A 21101-nucleotide genomic window follows, 5' to 3' on the forward strand; every position below is an offset into this window, starting at 1 on the left:
AGCTTGCCTCCCCAAGGCTCAGTTTCCTCATCTGCAAAATGGGGATAGGCAATAACACCTTGATGAGATTTTAGTGAGAATTTAATGTGAAATCAAATAACGTCGGCAGCAGCGCTGGGCACGCCTGCCACCCCCGAAAGAGTTCCTCCTTTCCTTCCTGGCTGATGTTAACACTCTCCCTGACCTTGAGGGAGACCAGAAGGGAAATATGCTTCTTCCTGTTTCTGCACCCATGCTGGGGCAGGGTCATGGCCTTTCCACCAGGTGTGGGTTCCTGAACTTCCTGCCTCTCTCCGAGTGAGGAGCGTAAGCAGGTTGGGTCCCCTGGGAAGAAGGGAGGACAGTAGAATTCCAGAGAGCTGAGTGAGCACATCTGTAACAGGGAGAAAAGTGTTTTAGGGAACCACTAAGAAAGGATGTGGAGGGCGCCTCTCCTGCGCCAAATCCCCACACAGATGACGTGGCAGCTGGCAAATCGAAGGATCAGCTGGTGATGTCCCAGCCAGACATAGAGCTCTGGCCAAACCCTGGCCAAGCCCTTCTATTGGACGTGTCCAGGACTGTAGACACAGTGTGGAAATGTGTTCCAGACCTTTACAAGGAATTTGAAAAACCACACACCCAGACCCTGGAGGGTGTTTTCAGGAGTGTAGGAAGCAAGAGTGGCAGAGGGACTTTCCTCCAGAAACTCCATTTCACCCCCAGGCATCCTGAGTTCTCCTTGCCAGCTTCCCGGGGGCTGTCCCTCTCTAATGGCAGCCCGAGATGCTCCAAGGATAACACAGAGACAGATGTCGTGTGGATCTGGCCCCGCCTCCAGGCCTATGACTCACCGGGATGACGGAGCTTCCCTGGCAGATAGCACAGTTCTCAGAGGACTCCATGAAGCCAAGAACAAAACCCCAAGGCTTGGACCCCTCCAGGACTTTCTCTGAGACTGCACTAGAAACGGAAAGTCTCCTAGCCCACACTGGTCTCAGAAGTGGAGCGGCCAGTAGCAGCCAGTGGTGGGTGAGCTGCTGCAGGGCTTAGGGCATGGAGAAGAGATGCTCAGAAGCAGGTGGGCCAAGGCCTTGGCAGTGGATTAGCTGGAGTGGCGTAGGAGGGTCTTGGATGATAATGCACACACTGCAACAGCACTGTTGATTTTCTGGCCCTGCTCCGAGCCAGTGCTCTTTTCTACTATGACAAAGAAATAACCAGCAATAAAAATCTATAACTGGCCCACCGGAGCCTTAAACTGAGAAGGCAGAGTAGGGAGTGTTGGAGGGTAAAGGGAGGAGCAATGGCTTATAGGACTCGGGGTCAGGCAGATCCAAGTTCAAATTCCCACTCTGCCATTCAGCAGGAAAAGGACCTTGTGCAAGCCTCGTGTCAGCCTCTTTGTGCTGTTTCATTTATAAAACAAGACTAAGGCTGTGCGAATGAATTGAGATCATCTCTTTCTATATGAAAAAGGCTCAGCATAATGTCTGGTGCAATATATATACCTTGACTTTTCCTTTTTTTTTTTTTTTTTTGACTTTTCCTTTTTCTTTCTTTCTCTCTCTCTCTCTCTTTTTTTTTTTTTTTTTGGTGATTACTCCAATTCTGAATTAGCTTTGGCCCAGAGGGCTTACCCTTCCTTTATTTCTGAGGGCAAGTTCCCATTTTGGTCCCCTCTCTAGACCTCTCAGTACCTGAGTCCTTTCCCTGAATCCCAGCCCAGGCTTCGGAGAACCACCCCACTACCAGCTGCCCAGAAGGATGTCCAAGTTCAGCTCATTGATTTTCTGTCACGATGCTCCACCCACATACCACCGTGATACCATACTGTGTCTCAGATGCCTCCCTCATTGCGTACTGATTGTCTGGATGGGGACAGATGCCTATCAGGGTACCTGTCACCCAATAGAGCTAAGTTCCTCCAGTAGCCCCAGAAGCTTATCCCTTACTTGAGAATAGAGACTCCCCATTTGGCGGCTCTGTCCCCATCCTACTAGTCAGCCATGCCCCGAAAACGGTAGATACATGACAGGGTGAACTCACGGAGGGACGCAGTGGTTTGCAGAGTTGGCCACAATAAGCAGCTTTTAGCCCCCACTTTGTCCCAGCGATCCCGACCATGAAAGCCTCTGAAATTCTATGCTGGGGGCTTCTGTCGCCTAGGTTACAAAAGCACCGGCAGACAAAGCAAACCTCCTTCCCTTCTCTCCTCTGCCTGCAGACTTTTGTGAACCAGCCTGGAGCAGGGAAGGAAATGCTAGGGGTGCACTGAACATCCCGGGAAGTGATGCGCTGGGACCAAGGGACAGTTGTTCAAGGTCCAGCTGGGGTAGCGCCGTCAAAGATGGCTCTCGGGGAGGGCAGAGATACCCATGGGACATGGTCCTGCTCCCAGTTCACCCGTGGAGCCCCACAGCCACCCGCCAGTAGCTATACACACATCAACCGTTTGCCGGGCTGCTTGCAAAAGGGATGCAGAGGTGAATAAAGCGAGACTCGGCCTCAAGAAGCCCACATACTGTCCGGGATAGTGACTATCACAGCCCAGTGGGGTAGGCGCTGTGACCCGGAATCTGTTAGTTCTGTGGGAGTGCCGAGGCTGTGACTCGTGTTCACACCTGGGTGGGGGGGGGCAGGAAGAGACCCCAGAATAGATGACATCAACTGAAGCTTTGGGAATTGGGGGGAAGACGCCAAGCAGAAGGCAAGCGTTAGGAACCACCCCTGCAGAGGCTCCCAGTGTATGAGTGCGGGATGTATCCAAGGTGGCCTTAGTGGTCTGTTCAGCGATGGAGGGTTTGTGTTCAGTAGCGAACAGCAGGAGACGGGTCTAGAGAGGCAGGCAAAGGTCTGATCAGGAAGGGCTGTGTGTTGAGCCAAGGAGGTTCCACTATATTCCGTGGGTGGTGAGGAAATACTGGTGTAAGAACCTCTAAAAAGTGGCAAGGGGGACAGGGGGACAGGGCACAGGAGAGGACAACTGTTGGCTCTTTGCTCCAAGTTTTCTCCAAGTGCTGACCTTCCCTGTGGGCAATCCCCTCTCCCGTGCTGTGAGCCATAACCTTGGCTGGGGATGTACCTAGATGCAGTGCCGTGTGGGTGACCCCACTTTAGAGACGAGCATGGCAGAGTGTGTCCGTCCTAGTGATCCCCATGCCTACCTCGCTCTCAGGTATCCCCACTGCTTGGCACATAGTAGATGCTCAGTATTGGTTGAATGAATGAACAACAATGGGAGGCATAACCTTACTAAAACCTTCACGTGAATGCGTTAAGCTCAGTGGTCTTTGTCTCCCTAGCCACAGAATGGCTCCTATCACCAAAGCAGATCTCCCTTAGATTTGGGGAATGGAGAGGGGGTGGGCCCTTAGACCTGAAAGAGGCCCACAGCTCTGTAGGGGGATTATGGTTCTTACATGTGCATGAACTATGAAACTGACATCCCTATCACTTCATGCTGAACTGTTCTTCAGATGCTACGCAAGGAAAAGGAAGGGACAGGAGCTGACCTACTCTGTTTATCCTGGTTGTATTATTCTCGGTGCCAGTCTCTGCAGAGCTGTTGAGAGGAGAGGAGACAAGATAAGCAGGAATACAGGGGCAACCGGGGGGCTCCATTGGGAGCGTCCCACTAGTGATTTCGGCTCAGGTCATCATATCAGGGTCCTGACTCCGTGCCTGGCGTTGGGCTCCATGCTCAGCCGGGAGTCCACTTGGGATTCTCCCTTTCCCTCTGTTTCTCCTCCCACTCTCACATGCTCTTGCTCTCCCTAAATAAATAAATAAATCTTAAAAAAAAAAAAAATAACCAGGAATACAGTGCCTGACACGTGTTAGGTGCTCAGAGGTGTACGAATAGCCTCCTACCTGGCTAGGGTAAGGGCTCTGTAAGTGACAGCTTGCATAACTCACGGTCCTTATCAGAGCCTTATGAAGTAGGCATTCTTACTCTCATGTTAGAGCTGAGAAAATGATAAGCTTTCTGGCCACAAAACTGGTAAGGAAGAAATGTAGGATCTGAACGCAAACCTGCCTGACTCCCAAGTCCACTCCTCTCCCATCCACCTGGCTGCTTTTGAAAAGACAAACAGCACGGGGCACGTACTGAGCACAGCTGGGTTGACACAGTGTGTGTAGGAGTTGAGGAGTACCACGTGTATCAGGGACATCAAAAGCAGCCATACCCCCTCTGGTGTTGGCAAAGTGATGAATTCCAGCATGAGACAACCAGGTTCCTTCCTCCAGGGGCCATGTTTCACCGAGGTCCATGCTTCCAGGGGACCCTCCTGTCCGTGGAGCTCTCGGATCGAATGGAATCTCCTGAAGGAGATAATAAGCACAAAAACGGGAGATGAGTTACCACTGATGCTCTCCTAGGAAGAAGAAGCTTTCTGGGAGGAAAGTCGTCATGTCCGGTTCCTTATGTTTCTTTAGCATGCAGAGATTGTTGTCAAGATTCGCGCATGGTCCGAGTGGAAGATGTTCCAAGGAGGCTGGTTGACTCCACGAATCATGGTTTCCCTCCCCCTTCAGTTAACAGATATTTGTTGATCAAACACCACATGCCAGGCTTTGAGCAAAGAACTTAGTGTGTTGAGCTCTGCACGATTTACGGACTTCTATAATTTTAGGATAGGATATAGTAGAATCTCGAGTTCATTAAAATTAACGGGTATATACTTCCATATATGTCTAAAGCACAGATTGGAAAATTTTGGACTAGAAACCTAAAAGGAACTCCTAAGGCATTGGAATTATGAGTGCTTTTTATTTTCTTTGGAATTTTCTGCATTTTCCACAATAAACATGCATTACTCTTACCATCTGAAAAAGGTATACAATAAATATTATTCAAAAGAACAATACCAGGACCAAGAAGGACCACGGAGGCTGATTTTCTATCTCCCCCTAGAACACCATGATGAGGAGGGCGCTTGGCTTTCCTAAGAAGATCTCTTCACCAGCTGCCTCAGAGAAGTCCAGCCTGGGGAATCTCAACCTATCTCTGGGAAGATGACAGCTCATGGCCGAGCTCTGACTTACATTTCAAAGAGATTTTCATAAAGCTCTGCATGCAGCAGGTTCTCAGCTGCATAACTGAAAATGATGGATTGACTTAATCTAGGAACACAGCAAGTGGGATCTTTACCACATCAGAAGTCCTGTCACCCTAATTAGGATAGGCACCAATGATCATTTGTTGTAATCAGACCAGCTGGCTTGATCTGGTCACTAGAACACTGTGGGAAGTTGCCTGCAGGTTCCCACACTGCCTGACTGACTGCGGACATTGCCTTGTATGCCTTTTGGTTGTCTACCTAGAGAAATATAGTACTCTTAGAAATTGCAGCGAAGACCCAAAAATCGCTCAGAAAACACCAGGAGGTACCTAAATTGGGTACTAGTTCTAGTAGGGATTTGATTTCCATCCAAGCACCCAAAAGTTTTAAAAGGGAATCCTACACCAGAGGAGATATAGCACAATGCCAGAGTAAAAACCTTGGATTTATCAATAAATCCGGATTTCAGGCCCCTGGCTTGGGAACTACTGGGGGACTGGGCAAACCACTTACTCTCTCTGGCTTCATTTCCTCAATGTAAATGAAGGAATTAGAACCAGATGTTGTCAAAGGTTTGCTCAGCCTTCCAAGACTTGCAGCCTATAATAATATGCTTTACATACAAAGGCAACCCATCCACCCACATCCATGGGTGGAGAAAGCTGTGATATTTATCCATTAGCAAACTGAGACATCAGCTTGAACACGGGAGAGGTGGCTGATCAAGGCTAGAGATAATCTGCGATCGGGACAAGACATGCTCTCTGTGCAAGACTGAAAACATGTCTGGAATGGAAATCCAATCCTGAGCCATGATCATGCTGACATCACCATTTAATCAAACGACCTAAGTATTCAACATCTTGTATCTTAGCATTATTGACAATAATACTACATCCTTAAAAAGCAACATTGATTTCCAGTAGACTGGTCATTCAGAACCATTTCATTACTCCTTGCAGTATCTTTGAGAAGTGAGTTGGAGATTCTAATAGCTTTCTGTGACAAAAAATAGAGCTGTACTAATGAATAAAATTGTGGTTTTCCCCATCTTGGGGGATGAGTTTCCCTGGGGGCATTCCCTGGCCCCCAGGAGCCAGATTTGTAAGATGATCTCTTCTGGATGTGTGAGGCTAGATTCTGAATAAATCTGAACTATGTAGGTTCCCATTGTTTCATTAACTTCAACCTAAAAACCCTGCTGGTTTCTCTGATGCTTGAATTTCACACCACAGCTTGGGAAAACCACACACAAAATGTGAAATGAAATTACATCAAACACAAGCATTTTGAGGAAGACTTTGATCAACTACATCTGTCACTGGCATTCTAACATCACTGCTTCCTTCACAGGGAGCCCCAGAGTTGTTCGTGAATGTATGGAGCCTGGAAAACATTTTCCAGGCCTTCTCGAAAGTGTTGAACCTCTATCTAAGACTAAACTCTCTCAAAGACTAAGTCCATGAAGAAGAAACTAAAAAGACAAAATGGGGTGAGCAAATACTTTCTCTAAAGGATAAAGTGGGGTGGTGCAAGTGGGAAAGCTTGTTGAAACTCTACAGTTGTAGGATTTGGGAAGCACTTTTTCAAAGAACCATCTGTATTCCCATGTTTACAGAAGCATTATTTCCAATATCCAACATATGGAAACAGTGTGTGTTATTAACAAATAAATGAATTCATATTTTTCTAGATTATCATGTTTTCTAAGATGTATTGTTTTTTTTTGTTTTGTTTTGTTTTTAAAGACTTTTATTTATTTATTTGACAGAGAGAGAAATCACAAGTAGGCAGAGAGGCAGGCAGAGAGAGAGAGGGAAGCAGGCTCCCTACTGAGCAGAGAGCCCCAGGACCCTGAGATCATGACCTGAGCTGAAGGCAGAGGCTTTACCCACTGAGCCACCCAGGTGCCCCTCTAAGATGTATTTATCTGAGAAAGAGTGCGGGAGGGAGGGACGAGAGAGAGCGAGAGAGAAACTCTAGCAGACTTCAGCGCTGAGAACAGAGACTGACACAGGGCTCAATACCAGGACCCTAAGATCATGACCTGAACTGAAATGAAGAGTCAGATGCTTAACCCAGGTGCCCCTGGATTAATATGTTTCGTTTACACACACATACACACACACACACACACACACACAGAGTAGATCTGGAGGGCATTATGCTACGTGTAATAAGCCAGAAAGAGACATTCTGCATGATATCATTTATATGTGGAATCCAAAATGAAAAAAAAAAAAAAAAGTAGAACTCCTAGAAAAAGAGAAGAGAAAAGTGGTTGCCAGAGGCAGGGAGGTGGAGAAAACAGGGAGAGGTTGGTAACAGGGTCCAGACTTCCAGCTGTAAGATGAGTAAGTTCGGGGCTAATGCACAGCAGTAAGAACGAAAGGTAAATATGTGAGGTGATGGGTAAGCTGCCTCCATAGGAAGAATCATTTTACAAGCTACACACGAATCTCCAGTGTATACTTTAAATATCTTACAATATTATTTGTCAATTAGACATCAATAAATCTGAAAAAAAGTACATAGAAAAATAAATAGAAATATTTATTTTATAAATAAATAATAAATTTTTATAATAGATTTTATTTATAAATAAATTTAAAAATAACGAGAAGAACTAAACCACCTGCATCATGGGACCCTCGGGTCTACAGAATACCAGGATACTATGATTACATAATTTATCTTTCATATCGGTTGATTGAACAGATGTATAAATAACAGTGACCGGTGTGTGCAAGGACCTTCGTCAGGTATCAGATACTATTAAGCAGGTAAAGGAGACTCCCCCCCCATGAGTGGTGTGGGGCCCAGGGGACTTTTGGACCCTAGGAGGTTAGCGCTCGGACTCCCCGATGACCTTAAATGGACATGTCCTCCTCTCTTTTCAGAGCTGCCTCTGGAGCAAGACATCCCCCTAGCTGCCTGAGCTGGAAACAGGCCATCCTTGATAGACAGATCGCTTCGCCCCTTGGATCAATCACCACACTTTATCCATCCTAACTCTCAGATGTCTCAAGAAGACATTTGCTGGGCACCTGGGTGGCTCCAGCTGGTTAAGTGTCTACCTTTGGCTCAAGTCATGATCCCGGGGTCCTGGTTAAGTGTCTACCTTTGGCTCAAGATGGTTAAGTGTCTACCTTTGGCTCAAGTCATGATCCCGGGGTCCTGGGATAGAACCCACATGTAGCTCCCTGTTCAGCGGGGAGCCTTCTCCCTTTCCCTCTACCTGCTACTCCACCAGCTGGTGCTCGCTCTCTCTCTGTGTCAAATAAATAATTAAATATTTTATACTCTTATACTTATATATATATATAAGAGTTCGTTCCTCCTGCCTCACCTTGCTGACTACAGATTGTCCTTTCCGTCTCAGAGTTGCTGTGCTCCCCGCAGACTTCCTTGTGCTTGCCTCTTTCCAACATGCATCATGTGCTGTACTGTATTTGTCTGTACTGTAATGGTCTTTTAATACAGAGAGTTGAGTCCACAGCTCATGCACCTGAGAGCAGAGACCCTACTCATCTGAATCCCCAGCAGTGGGAAGAGTGGCTGTCCCAAGGCAGGCGCTCAGTCTCTGTTGGTCAAACAGATCTCCGTGACACACCTTCCTTTGGCAAGTGTTGTCTGCAACCCCACCCACCTCCTCCACTTCTTTGGCAATTTCTCCACGTAAAAACCACACCTTCTCTGCCTCTGCTTCCTGGCCCCATTCTGACCTTCTCATCCAGTCTAGCTCACTGAGATTCTCCCACTCACTCTCCTACTTGAGTCTGCATTCTTGCTCCTCTGCCCGGCGTGCCATCAGAACCCTGCCGTTCGTACACCTGCCTCCCTCCCCACGCTTGGGCTGAAACTACACTTCTGATTATCTGCAGGAGACCTGCCCACTTAATGCACCGAATCACACCCAAGACCTCTAACCAGCATCTCTAGGGGCATGGCTGGCAGTGGGGCTGGATTTAGAAATACAAATTCAAAAGAACCTCAGCCATACCTCGACTCTGTCTTCACTGCTATAGCACAGCTCCAGCTGCAGAGAAGGAATAAGTGACATAGAAGTGCCGTATGTGGGGAACTACATAGCACACTGCATCTTCCAGATAGCCCAGCAACCAGGGGCTGTAAGGAGTATGAACGCCCTAGCAGCAAGCAAGTCCGCTGATGACTTACACTACCAATCAAGATATACATAATTACACTAATAAATTGAGATATAGACATACATATTAATATAGATACACAAAATTAGTTCATTTATTCATTCGATATATATTTACTTGGTATCTCCTATGTTCTAGTCACTGTGCTAAATGCTTGGGATAGAACAGGGTAGATAGCTTTCTTCCTTCAAGGAAATTTCGACCTTGTCAGGGAGACAAGTACCTGGCCATATCATTAGAGAATAAAGTAAAAATCAAACATAAAGATATGCACAAGGTAAACCAAGAATTAGCAAATAATAGAATCTAGAATTTGGTAGGGATCGCAGGACCTTTGGACCAACCCTTGCCTTGTGCCCGGCTCCCTAGTAGCCATATCCCCAGCTCATACTTAAATACTACCTGTGGGAAGGATCATCCTTTCTTTCCAGGCAGCCCATCATATTTGTGAATGCGTTTGTCAAGCACTTCATTTTTAAATTCTTAAAATATTAATATTCATCAACAATCCTCCATACTGCAGAGCTGTTTTCAGACTCCTACTCTTTCTTCTGGTCTTCAAAATCTGCATTAAAAGGAAACACTCTTCCAGGAATGTCAAGATATTTACCCCTCTTCAGACGCTCTCCCAACTCTTGCAGATCTGGATCTTCTTCTTCAACAAGTCACGATCAGAAGGAGCCTTCCATCTTGGTTATGAGTAGAAGGTGTAAGTCTATTTTGTCACACCCAGAAAACAAGCCAAACAACTACACTGAAGTGCAAGAGAGAAGAGGTCCCGTGATGGGATTTTCCTTCTCAACTAGAAATTTCTAGCTAACACCTCCGCTATCTAGGATCTAGGTGTCTTAGTCAGTTTGGGTTGCTATAACAAAGTGCCACAGATTGCGTGGCTTATAAAAGCCAGAAATTTATTTCTTATAGACCATGAGGCTGAAAACCCAAGCTTAGGGTGCCAGCACGGTCAGGTTCTGGGAGGACTCCTTTTTGGTGGCAGACTGATGATTTCTCATTGCATCTTCACGTGGCAGAAGGGGCTAGAGAGCTCCAGCCTCATGACCCAATCACATCCCAAAGGCTGCACCTCCTAAGACCATCACATTCAGGATTAGGACTTCAACTTGCCAATTCGGAGGGACACAAATATTCAGTCTATTGTACTATGCCATCTATCAGAAAAATCCAATCACCAGCAGCCTTATGGACCACTGTAGCCAAGAGGGCATTCTCCTCTTGGGCTCCAAGAGTTTGGCTCTGATCAGTTTCAATTTCTAAATTTGGAAGGTTCTTATCTTTCCATCTCCAAATAAACACATTAGTGTCTACATTTGGGCTCTTAATACTCAAGAGATGAAATTCAGCAGCATATACAAGACTCTTATGCTTGGGGGAAAAAAAAGAATGCTCTTAAGTATCCATTGTGTAAGAAAATACCTCTTTACATGAATAAAAGGGTACGAAGTGCTAGAGACAGAGTTTTCCTCTGTCTGAAATAGCTGATGTTTAGAGAGTGGACACGATTCTTCTGGGATTCTTATTTATTTCCAGGTATTCATACTAGCTTTGTAGAATTGGAAAGTTGGAGTACTGTAAAAACCATTATTTCAAATTGACTCATTCAACTAGGCAGAATATTTGTGACTGTATCATGGAATTTACTGGTGTTAATATTTTAAATACTCCAATAAATAATTTATGCTACTACTCTCTAAGGAGCTATGGCAACAAGCATATTTTTAGGAAGCCTAATGAAGTTATAACATTATGAGGCTCTTTGCGGAACTCTTAGTGACTTGGGCTTTTCATCTCTAAACTCACAAGGCCCTTCTACCAGGAAACCTTCTGAGGCAGAGTTATTTCCTCCTCCTTTTGTGCTTTGCAGAACTTTTTATATTCCATTAGGACAATGCTTTCCCGTGGATGATAATACTCTCTTTACAAGATAATCGCCATGTCCAGCAGGAGATGGTTTCCTTTGGACAAAGTCATGTCTTATGCCCCTTCCATTGCTACCATCCAGCCAGTAGCCCCATGCCTGGCCAGACATGGGGTCAGGCAATGCTCGTTGGGTGAATGACATTGGCATACCTACAGCTGGGAGACTCCAATGAGTCTGTGCCTGCAAACCCTTCACATGACTCAGGTTTCTATCAGCAATCACAACAAAAGGTCTGTCCCCATATTCTGCCATCCAGGCAGTGCAATGCCCCTGTATATCCCGATGGAGTAGGAAAATCGAAAATAAATCTTTCATGAAAATTGGGTTTTCACGTAACTTGGGTTTGTTTCTTCACTTAGTGACCCTGGACAAACCACTTCATCCCCTTGGAGCTCAGTTTCTCTAGCGTGTGAAATAGGGTTCAGAGAGCCCATTATTCTAGCTTTCACGAGGTTTTGGGAAACTCGTACGTCAATTCAACAGTCACCAACCCGTACGCAAACACATAGCACTGTCATCATTCAACAGATTTGCTTAGAGATATCACTGCTAAGCAGCATAGAATTCCAACTTGTAGTTGCCCAGCTCGGGAGGTGGCATCGTTTGTGGGAGGCAGTAGATCTTTACAGTCTAAATTGGAGGTAAGAGATAAGACTTTGGGGACAGACATAGATCTAAATCCCAGGTCCCCTATTTCCTAGCCGTGATCAGAGAGCAGGGTATACAACTTTCTTGAGCCTCATTTGCCCCAGCCCTATTAGGGGATCACAGCACAGCTCTGTGGGGTTGTTGTAGGAATTTTTTTTTTTTTTGAAGATTTTATTTATTTATTTGTCAGAGAGAGTGAGCACAGGCAGACAGAGAGGCAGGCAAAGGCAGAGGGAGAAGCAGGCTCCCTGCTGAGCAAGGAGCCCGATGTGGGACTCGATCCCAGGATGCTGGGATCATAACCCAAGCCGAAGGCAGCCGCTTAACCAACTGAGCCACCCAGGCGTCCCATGTTGTAGGGATTAAATGAGACGCATCTGCAATGTACCTACCATAGATCCTGGCCGGATCTAATACAATTCAATAAATAACGACAGTAGTTGGTTTTATTAAAATCATTATAAATTCCTGAAGCAGATACACTTCCAGAAGTGACTCAGTCCCATCTGCAAACTTCATTCCTGGGGGAAACAGGATGAATTGTGACGGGCCATTAGGAAGCAGTCATCTGTCCCCAAATCCAGGCGGCTGGCTGGAACGCACTTGCAGGAAAAAGACGCGTGTGAAAAGTGCCTGAGAGTACACGTGTGAGACATCTGCTGTGTGCTGGTCCCAGAAAGGAAGGGGGACAATGAGGCAGGAAGGAGCAAGCGAAAGGGTCCATAAGGACTCGCCCAGGCAGAGCCATGAACAATGCCACCTGGATGTGGGATATTGGGAAACCATAGGAGAGGATTAAGTGGTTATATTTGAGAGCAGGAATTGGGTTGCAGTCTATAAGACTGGGAAAAAAGCCAGAATAAGACAGATTACCACAGCTCTGATGATGAACCAAACTGCCACAGCTCTGAAAACCGGGTATTAAAGAGGACCCCACCGCAAAGGTATATCTTTCATATACAGATCTTTACATGCCTGTGCAAGGGGGAAATGTCAGAGTCACCATCTTTTTATTTTTATATTTTTAAAAGATTTTATTTATTTATTTGACAGAGAGAGAGAGAGCACAAGCAGGGGGAGCAGCAGGCTTGTCAGGGAGCCTAATGCGGGACTCTATCCCAGGACCTCGGGGTCATGAGCTGAGCCAAAGGATGACACTTAACTGCCTGAGCCACCCAGCTGCTCCTTGGAGTCACCATCTAATCCAACTGTCGGTGAGAAAGAAAACATGAGCCACGTGTATAATTGAAAACTTTTTTCTAATAGCCACATTTAAAACAAAGTAATAAGACAGGTAAAATTAATTTTAGTAATATTTAATCCACTATATTCAAAATAGTATTTCAAGATGTAACCCGTTGGGATGCCTTGGTGGCTCAGTCGGTTGAGCGTCTGCCTTTGGCTCAGGTAGTGATCTGGGGGTCCTGGGATCGAGCCCTGCGTCAGGGTCCCTCCTCAGAGGGAGCCTGCTTCTCCTTCTCTCACCCTGCTCGAGCTCTCTCGCTAGCTCTGTTCTTCTCTCGTAAATAAATAAATAAATAAAATCTTAAAAAACAAACAAACAAACAAACATGTCTTCCATATAACAAAGTACTACTGACAACATTGGATTTCTTTTTTTCATACCAAGGCTTCAAACTTGGCACAAGCCACCCCTGGAGGGCTCTGCCTCCCGCTAGGGCACAGACCTAATTCCAAGGGAAAATAAATTCCATTCTCCTGAATTCCTGGGCTGGTAAGACCTTTTAAATGCCCAAATAAGTAGAGCTTAAAAAGACTTTTAGGGATATTCAGAGTGCAAGGGCCACAGACCCATTCCTGACCTTGCCCCTTAGCACCTTGGCTTGAATTGATGCAGCTCCATCCTCGGATCCAGCCTTCACGGAGCACTCATAATGCTTGGCCTGTACAGGGGAATCATGATCTATGTTCTCGGCACTCTCCCACTCTAAGGAAACTCTCACGCACTCACTTTTTCTCTCCATGCCCTCTCTGGCTCTGGTGAGCAGGGGTGGGCGGGCACACGACTCCATGAGCCATTCCATCCTTCTCTGTGGTCATCTGGTGCGAAAAAGCCCGCCCAACCAGGGACAGACCATTGCGGGCGAGCTGGGTCAGCTCCTCCTTCGGGAACACAGAGGCATAATCAGCCAAGGGACGGGGAGAAGCATCCGAGGAAGAGGCACGTAAGCCGTGGAGCTACGGCAATATTGGGTTTCCAGTCAATCCTTAGGCTTCTTCAATTTCCTCTTTGATCTGTTTCCCAGATTCGGCTTCCAAAAGTCATTTCATTTTAACAAAGCAATTCTCCAGATGAAAGTATTTTGAAAGTCTCCTATGGGAGGGTCTCCAAGGAACCCTGGCTCCTGGAGCTCTCTTGGAACCCTCCAGAACCAACCACATTCTGGGTTCCTAAGGCACAGCTGTTGTGGGTTTTTTGTTTTGTTTTGCTTTGTTTTTGAGTTTCCATGAGATTCTTGTATCTTTTATGGTCATAATGATTTTAAAAGAATCTCTTATGTGTCAAGAAAACCTGAAGGAGTCTAAACTTTGCAACAAAAAGGCCTACCACAGAGATGGATGCTTTCACACACATTTAAGCAAAGCTCTTTTCCACCACTCCCCTCCACACTTGTTTGCACTTGGTCTCATGCCAACACTTAGCCTGACAGAGAAGTGATAGATTACTTTGGGTTGCATTCCCAAGTAATTATATTCTGAAAAAGACCTCATCATGGCGGCCTTCTGGGGACACTTTGAGGCCTCATATCATCTACAGCAATGGTTCTCAACTGTGACTGAGTATCAGCACCACCTGGGGGGTCCTTTTAAAATATGTTGATGCCCAGGCTCTCTCCCAGAGCTATGAAAACAGAACCTCTGGGGGCAGGTCCCTAAACATCTGTACTTTTTAAAAACTCCCCAGGTCATTCGTATGTGGAGTGCTGATTGAGAAACACTCAACACACAGAATATGCCCTTATTCAGGCTTGGGTTTCTGGCAGAGAAAATCATATACTGTCCTTACTTATGATGGAAATGCAAATTTTTTTAAGGATGCATAAAAAGTAAGGAATGATGCAAAGTGAAAAGTAAATCTCACTCATCAGTAGACTCACCAATAGTTCCACTCCCTAGAGGTAATTATTACAGGATCTAGTGTGCCCCACCAGGAGTTATCTGTGCCTATGCAAATACCTACTTAGTGTGTGTGTGTGTGTGTGTATGTACACACATATATACATATGTGTGTATACATATATTTTTATGAATATGTTAATATACATACACACTCACTTGCAGGCATACACAAATACATACATGTCTTTTCTTATTGTGGCTGCCTTTTTCTTCTACTAATCTATCTTGCTTTTTAACACAGAAACTATTGATAAGGAAAAATAATGACAGGATTTGAGAAGGTACCTACTTTCCATAATACAACAAATTGTAAAGCTAAAGTAACTAAAACAACATGATTTTGTAGGTGGAGTAAATTATTTATTTGCACAGATTAGGAAGTTTCAAAAATAATCAATGAAATTGATTTGGCATATGGGAAAATCGGCATTTCAAGTCAGTGGGGGAAAAGATAGACTATTCAATAAAGACTATGGGGTTAATTGGCCATTTTTTAAGGTGGACTCCTATTTCACAGGGTGTATAAATTCAAGATCAAAGTAAAATAAAAGATCTAAACAATAAAAGAAAATCCATAAGCATATTAGGGGAAAATTTTATCCTGGAGTGGGAAAAGTTTGCTAATGTATGAAATCTAGAAGTCATAAAATAAAGGATAGACAGATTGCACTACATAAAATCAAAACTTCTCTAGAAAGAAAGACACAACAAAGAAAAGTACAATAAAAACAAGTGAAGACAATATTTACCACATGTATAACAAGATTAATATCCAGACTATAAAAGAGTTTCATACAGCAATAAGAAAATGACAATCAACAGAGACAAGCAAAGCTATAAACTGATGATTAACAGAGAAACAGACATGAACTATAAACATATAAAAACACATTCAACCTCAGAATGCAGATTAAAACAATGCTGACTTTTTTCACTCATCACATTGTCCAAGTGTTTTAAAGCATTGGTTAATCTCAGGAGATGGTGACTTTTTGAAGAAATAGGTATGCTCGCATTTTGGTAGAAGAATAAATGGAGAGATCTTTTGAAATGGCAATTTGGCATATTCTGTAATGAAAGTTCATGTGTCCTTTGATCCAGCAGTTTCACTTCTAAGTATCTATCCTACAAAATACAGGTATAAACAAGTGAACCCCATGATCTCTAGAATGCAGCATTCCTAGTAACGAAAGAAAAAGAGAAACACTATAATGTCTCTCAATAAAGAGTTAAATGAAATAAGGTGTAGCTACACTGTAAATCCTATGCAACCATTTAAACAAATAAAGTGACTGATAGTCGGTATGAAAAATCATGATGATGATATCAACTGTAGACAGCCAGGTGCAAAACCGTTTGTATAGAGGATCCAATTTGTATAAGAAGGAAACACACACACACACACACACACACACACACACACTTGCACACACATGCACACTTCTAATCACATAATCTATTCCTGGAAGGAATAGTAAACTTTTCATAGAGATTATTTCTAGGGAAAGAAGAAAGAATGATTTTAGGCATGGGAGGGTATGATGATGTTTAACGTTATATATGTTTTATGTTTTTTATATTTTTACGATGCCTGTTAATTTTGTACTTCTTTTGTAATAGAAAGAAGCAAGTCCTCTCATTTTTAACGTGTGCCCCTTAAATTGGGGGCTTATCATCCCTTCTTAAGTTTATTGGCCATTTGCATTTCTTTTCTTCTGACCAGCATGTTCATGTACTTGGTCCATGTTTACTTTTTTTCTTATTGATATACTATTTAAATTTTAGGAAATTTATATTTAGGAAACAATATTCTACTATGTTACATAGGTACTGCAAATAACTTTTCTGTCTGCCATTTGAATTTTGATGTCATTTATACGGTTTTCAACTATATGTTGCACATTTTCTGTATTTAAATATACCAGTCTTTTTCTGTATAGTGTTTGGGTTTGGTACCATGCTTCAACACAAACCTGACACCTTATACAAAAAATTATCTTAAAATGGATTATGGCCTTAAATGTAAAACTATAAAGCTCCAGAAAAAGATAGGACAAAATCTTTGAGGACTAGGAGCAGGCAAAAGTTTTTATACTTTGTACTAAAAGAATAATCCACAAAAGGAAAAATTAATAAGTTGGCTTTCGTCAAAGTTAAAAACTTTTGCTCTATGAAAAATCCTATTTACAGAGAGGGAGGAAATATTTGTGAACTGCACATCTGAAAAAGGACATGTCTCTAGAATATATAAAGAACTCACAAAACTCAACAGTGAAAAAACAATCCAATTAGAAAATGAACATAAAACATTAATAGACATTTCACTGAAGAAGATACACAGATGGCAAATAAGCACATGAAAAGATGTTCAACACCATTACCCATTCGAGAATGCAAATTAAAATGACAATGAGATATCATTACAGACCTATTAGAGCAGCTTAAACATAGTGCTAACACCAAATGCTAACGAAGATGCAGAAAAACTCCATTACTCACACATTGCCGGTGGTAACGCAAGAGGCCATGGTCACTCTAGAAAACAATTTGGCAGTTCATTTTCAAACTAGAAATGGACTTACCTATAAGACCTGGGTACTACACTCTCAGCCTTTTATCCCAGATAAATGACAATTTACATTCAGGCAGAAACTTGCACATAGATGCTCATATCAGCTTTATGTGAATGACCCCAAGCTGGAAACAACCCTAATGTCCTCTGGTGGGTGAATGATTAAACAAACCGTGGTACATCTGTACTGTAGAATACGACTCAGCAATAAAAAAAGAGCCAGCTATTGATGTAACAACCTGGATGGATCTCAGAGACCTTATGCAGAGTGGAAACAGTCAATCTCATGCATGTAAACAGTGCATGATTCTGGGGGTGCCTGCGGGACTCAGTCAGCTAAGCAGCTACCTTCAGCTCAGGTCATGATCCTAGGGTCCTGGGATAAAGTATTCCTTTTTCCACTCAGAGGGGAGCCTGATTCCCCCCTTTCTCTTTGCCCCTCCCCCACTCCTGCTCACACTCTCTCTCAAATAAATAAATAAATCATCTTTAAATACCGCATGATTCTATTTATGTAATGCTCCTGAAATAAAATTGCAGAGATGGACAACAGATTAAGAGCTTCAAAGGACTAGGGGTGGAAGGTGGATTCAAAGGAGTTGTAGAAAGAGAGACTTGTGGTGATGGTACGGTTTTGTATCTCGACTGCTGTATTAGTTAATGAAATTAACATGACAAAAATTACATGTAATTATATACATGCACACAAATGAGTACATGCATAGCTGATAAAAACTTATGATAAGATCTAATTGGTAAAGTCCCTGGACTGGGCTGATGTCAGTTACCTAGTTTTGGCATTATGCTACAGTTATACAAAACATTAACACTGAGGGAGGCTGGCCCAAGCAAGCACACACTCACGAATCTATAAATATTTCATAAGACAAGTTTTTAAAAAAGCACACAATTCAGCTATTCTTTAACAGAATGTTTGCATTATTCTTTGTTTAAAAAGTCCACATGACTGAACTAACCATAAATTTCATGAGACAAGTCCGCCTAACGTCAGTGCATAGATTAAAGTTTTAGTAACTCTTATTCACCAAGTATAAATAAAGCACGAGGACTTAACACTCAGATTTTGCTCTTAAAAATCATGCTATCCAACACCCTGACTGTTCTACCAAAGTGGTGGCGTCTAGAAACAGTATCCTTAAGATTTCTGGAATCAGGATCCCAGCATAAGTCACCCAATTTAATTTTGTCCTTAAATAGAATTTTAAAAATAATAACAGTTAAAATGTACTGAGCACTGTGAGCACTGAACGACTCAAGTACCTATTACACAGCAGAAGGTATGAAGAGGACTCACAAGACATGAGAAAATACGGTCTTGGTTCCTACTTCACACTTAAAGGAGAAAAAAATGCATACTAATGCTTTTTAAGTCCTTGGAAGTTTATCTGGGGGACGATAAGAAAAAATGGTCAGGGCACCTGGGTGGCTCAGTCTGTTAAGTGTCTGCCTTGGGGTCAGGTCATGATCTCAGGGTCCTGGGATCAAGTCCTGCGGTGGGCTCCATGCTCAGAAGGAAGTCTGCTTGTCCCTCTGACCCTGCCCCTCTTGTTCTCTCTCTCTCTTTCTCTCTCTCTCAAAGAGATAAAGAAATTTTTTTTAAAAAAAACAAGAAAAATGTTGGTAGAGTATTCCAAAAATAGATAGTCTAATTTGAGTATTTATTGAATTCTTACCCTGGGCACCTGTTGTGTGACTGATGGACCAAAGTGCAGGGCTTACCAAGGAGGCCATAGCTTTGGAACTTGTCACAACAATGCCACCTGTGTGACTCCAACACTATTGCTCCTACTACTGTTAACTGCTGCACATTCCACATGTCTTTAGGTTTCTACATACATCATCGCATTTAATCTTCACGAGAACGTTGTGAGATGGCATTATTATCCAGATTTTAAAGATGGAGAGGCTTAGAACGGAGATGTCAAGATGCTTTCCCAGATCAGAATTCAGATTGAAAACCAGGTCATCTGGGACACCTGGGTGGCTCAGTTGGTTGGACTGCCTTCGGCTCAGGTCATGATCCCGGAGTCCCGGGATCGAGTCCCACATCGGGCTCCCAGCTCCATGGGGAGTCTGCTTCTCCCTCTGACCTTCTCCTCGCTCATGCTCTCTCTCTCTCACTGTCTCTCTCTCAAATGAATAAATAAAATCTTTAAAAAAAAAGAAAAAAGAAAACGAGGTCATCTGATAGCAAAATTCATGCTTTAACCACTCATCCATGTGTCTTCCCCAAGCCTCCTGTTTTAATTCCTTTTTGTTGGTCTTTTCTAGGCATCTCAGTGGCTTTCCAGCAGACCTCAGGATTGGGCATTTCCTTTACTTACTGTTCTGCTCTGTCCCCTTCCCCCTGCTCCCAGATCCCCACGCAGAGGATGAAGCAGAGCCTGAGGAGCAGGGAGTGATCTTCCAGCAGAGCTTTGGACAGTGACAGAAGCAGCTGAGAGAAACATGTGTGTGCGTGCACGCGCATGTATGCATCTAAGAGAATTGATTTTCACTGATTTAGTTACAATCGTAAAACTAGTTGGTGAAGTGGCTGAGTCTCTAACTCAGATCTTTTTAACTATGAAATTTTCTCCTTGGTGATCTGAGGCCCGAGACTATGCACAGAGAATTCTCTGGAGAGACTCCTCTACTCCTGCACACTCCCTTGGGGGTTCCATCCAGGCTGACTTCTGCAGAAACAAGACGGCCAGCTTGTTCCAGTTAGCTTTTGCTGTGAGACAACCACCTCTGAACTTAGATGATGAGGCTCTATGGGTTGACTGAGCTGAGGTGAGCATTTCCCAGTCAGGGTCCTTCCTATGCAGCCCTTCCCTCGTGGCCAGGTCTGGACTCCTCTGAAGGCTTCATTCCTGGAGCCTCAATCCAGGCTGGAAATGGTTGGAAAATGGTTGGAAAATCTGGGGCTGTTTGGGCTTCTCTTCATGTAGCCTGTCCACCTAGCTGGCTTTCTGGCAGCTTGATAGTCTCCGAGGAATTAGCAGGCATGCCCCTGGGGCTGGACTGTCCCCACTTGTAAGAGCCAATTCTGTGTCTCTCTTTCCAACCCCGCATTCAGCACTCTCCCTTTGGTAGCCCGAAATCAGCCATGGTGGGAGGGAGTACTTATACTATGAAAACTGCCAAGCCCTACACATCAGGGTTTCCCCCCACGACCCACCTCCACAGGAGCCAGGTTGCCAGCCCATGACTTTACACAATGCTGGCTTCCCCCAGAGGGAGTAAGCCAAGAACCCCCAGCAGGAAGCTGCAAAGCTTCTTAGAACCTAGCCATGGATATCCCCAATGTCACTTTCTTCTTATTGTATTGGTCCAGTGATTCCCGGAGGCTAGTTGTAATTCAACAGGAGAATTATCCTCCGTGTCCCATGGAAGGGTTGCAAAGCAATCGCACAGCACAGGACCCAGCACAGAGTCCGTGCGCACACCAATGCTGGACGAATAAATGAATGAGTAAAGCCACTTCACACACTGCACAGCACTTAATTGGGGTGTCCTTAAGTCACCCTAAAAGGACAAAGTCTTCCGGGAAGTTCTGCTTTAGCATCAGAGTTCGATGATTC

At 44.0% G+C, this 21101-nt stretch overlaps 1 protein-coding gene across 1 annotated transcript in view; it reads right to left on the bottom strand.

Annotated features, from left to right (window-relative positions):
• LOC309841182 (uncharacterized protein) overlaps nt 1-21101 on the bottom strand; it is a 45973-nt gene that overhangs the window by 14838 nt on the left and 10034 nt on the right. Inside the window, exon 4 of the mRNA XM_082684083.1 lies at nt 4170-4305. Coding sequence (XP_082540209.1) covers nt 4170-4254 — 85 coding nt within the window. The 5' untranslated portion in view covers nt 4255-4305. The remainder of the gene's footprint in view (nt 1-4169; nt 4306-21101) is intronic.

This window comes from Mustela nivalis (assembly GCF_964662115.1).
Source record: "Mustela nivalis genome assembly, chromosome: 9".
In the NCBI taxonomy this organism is placed as follows: Eukaryota; Metazoa; Chordata; class Mammalia; order Carnivora; family Mustelidae; genus Mustela; species Mustela nivalis.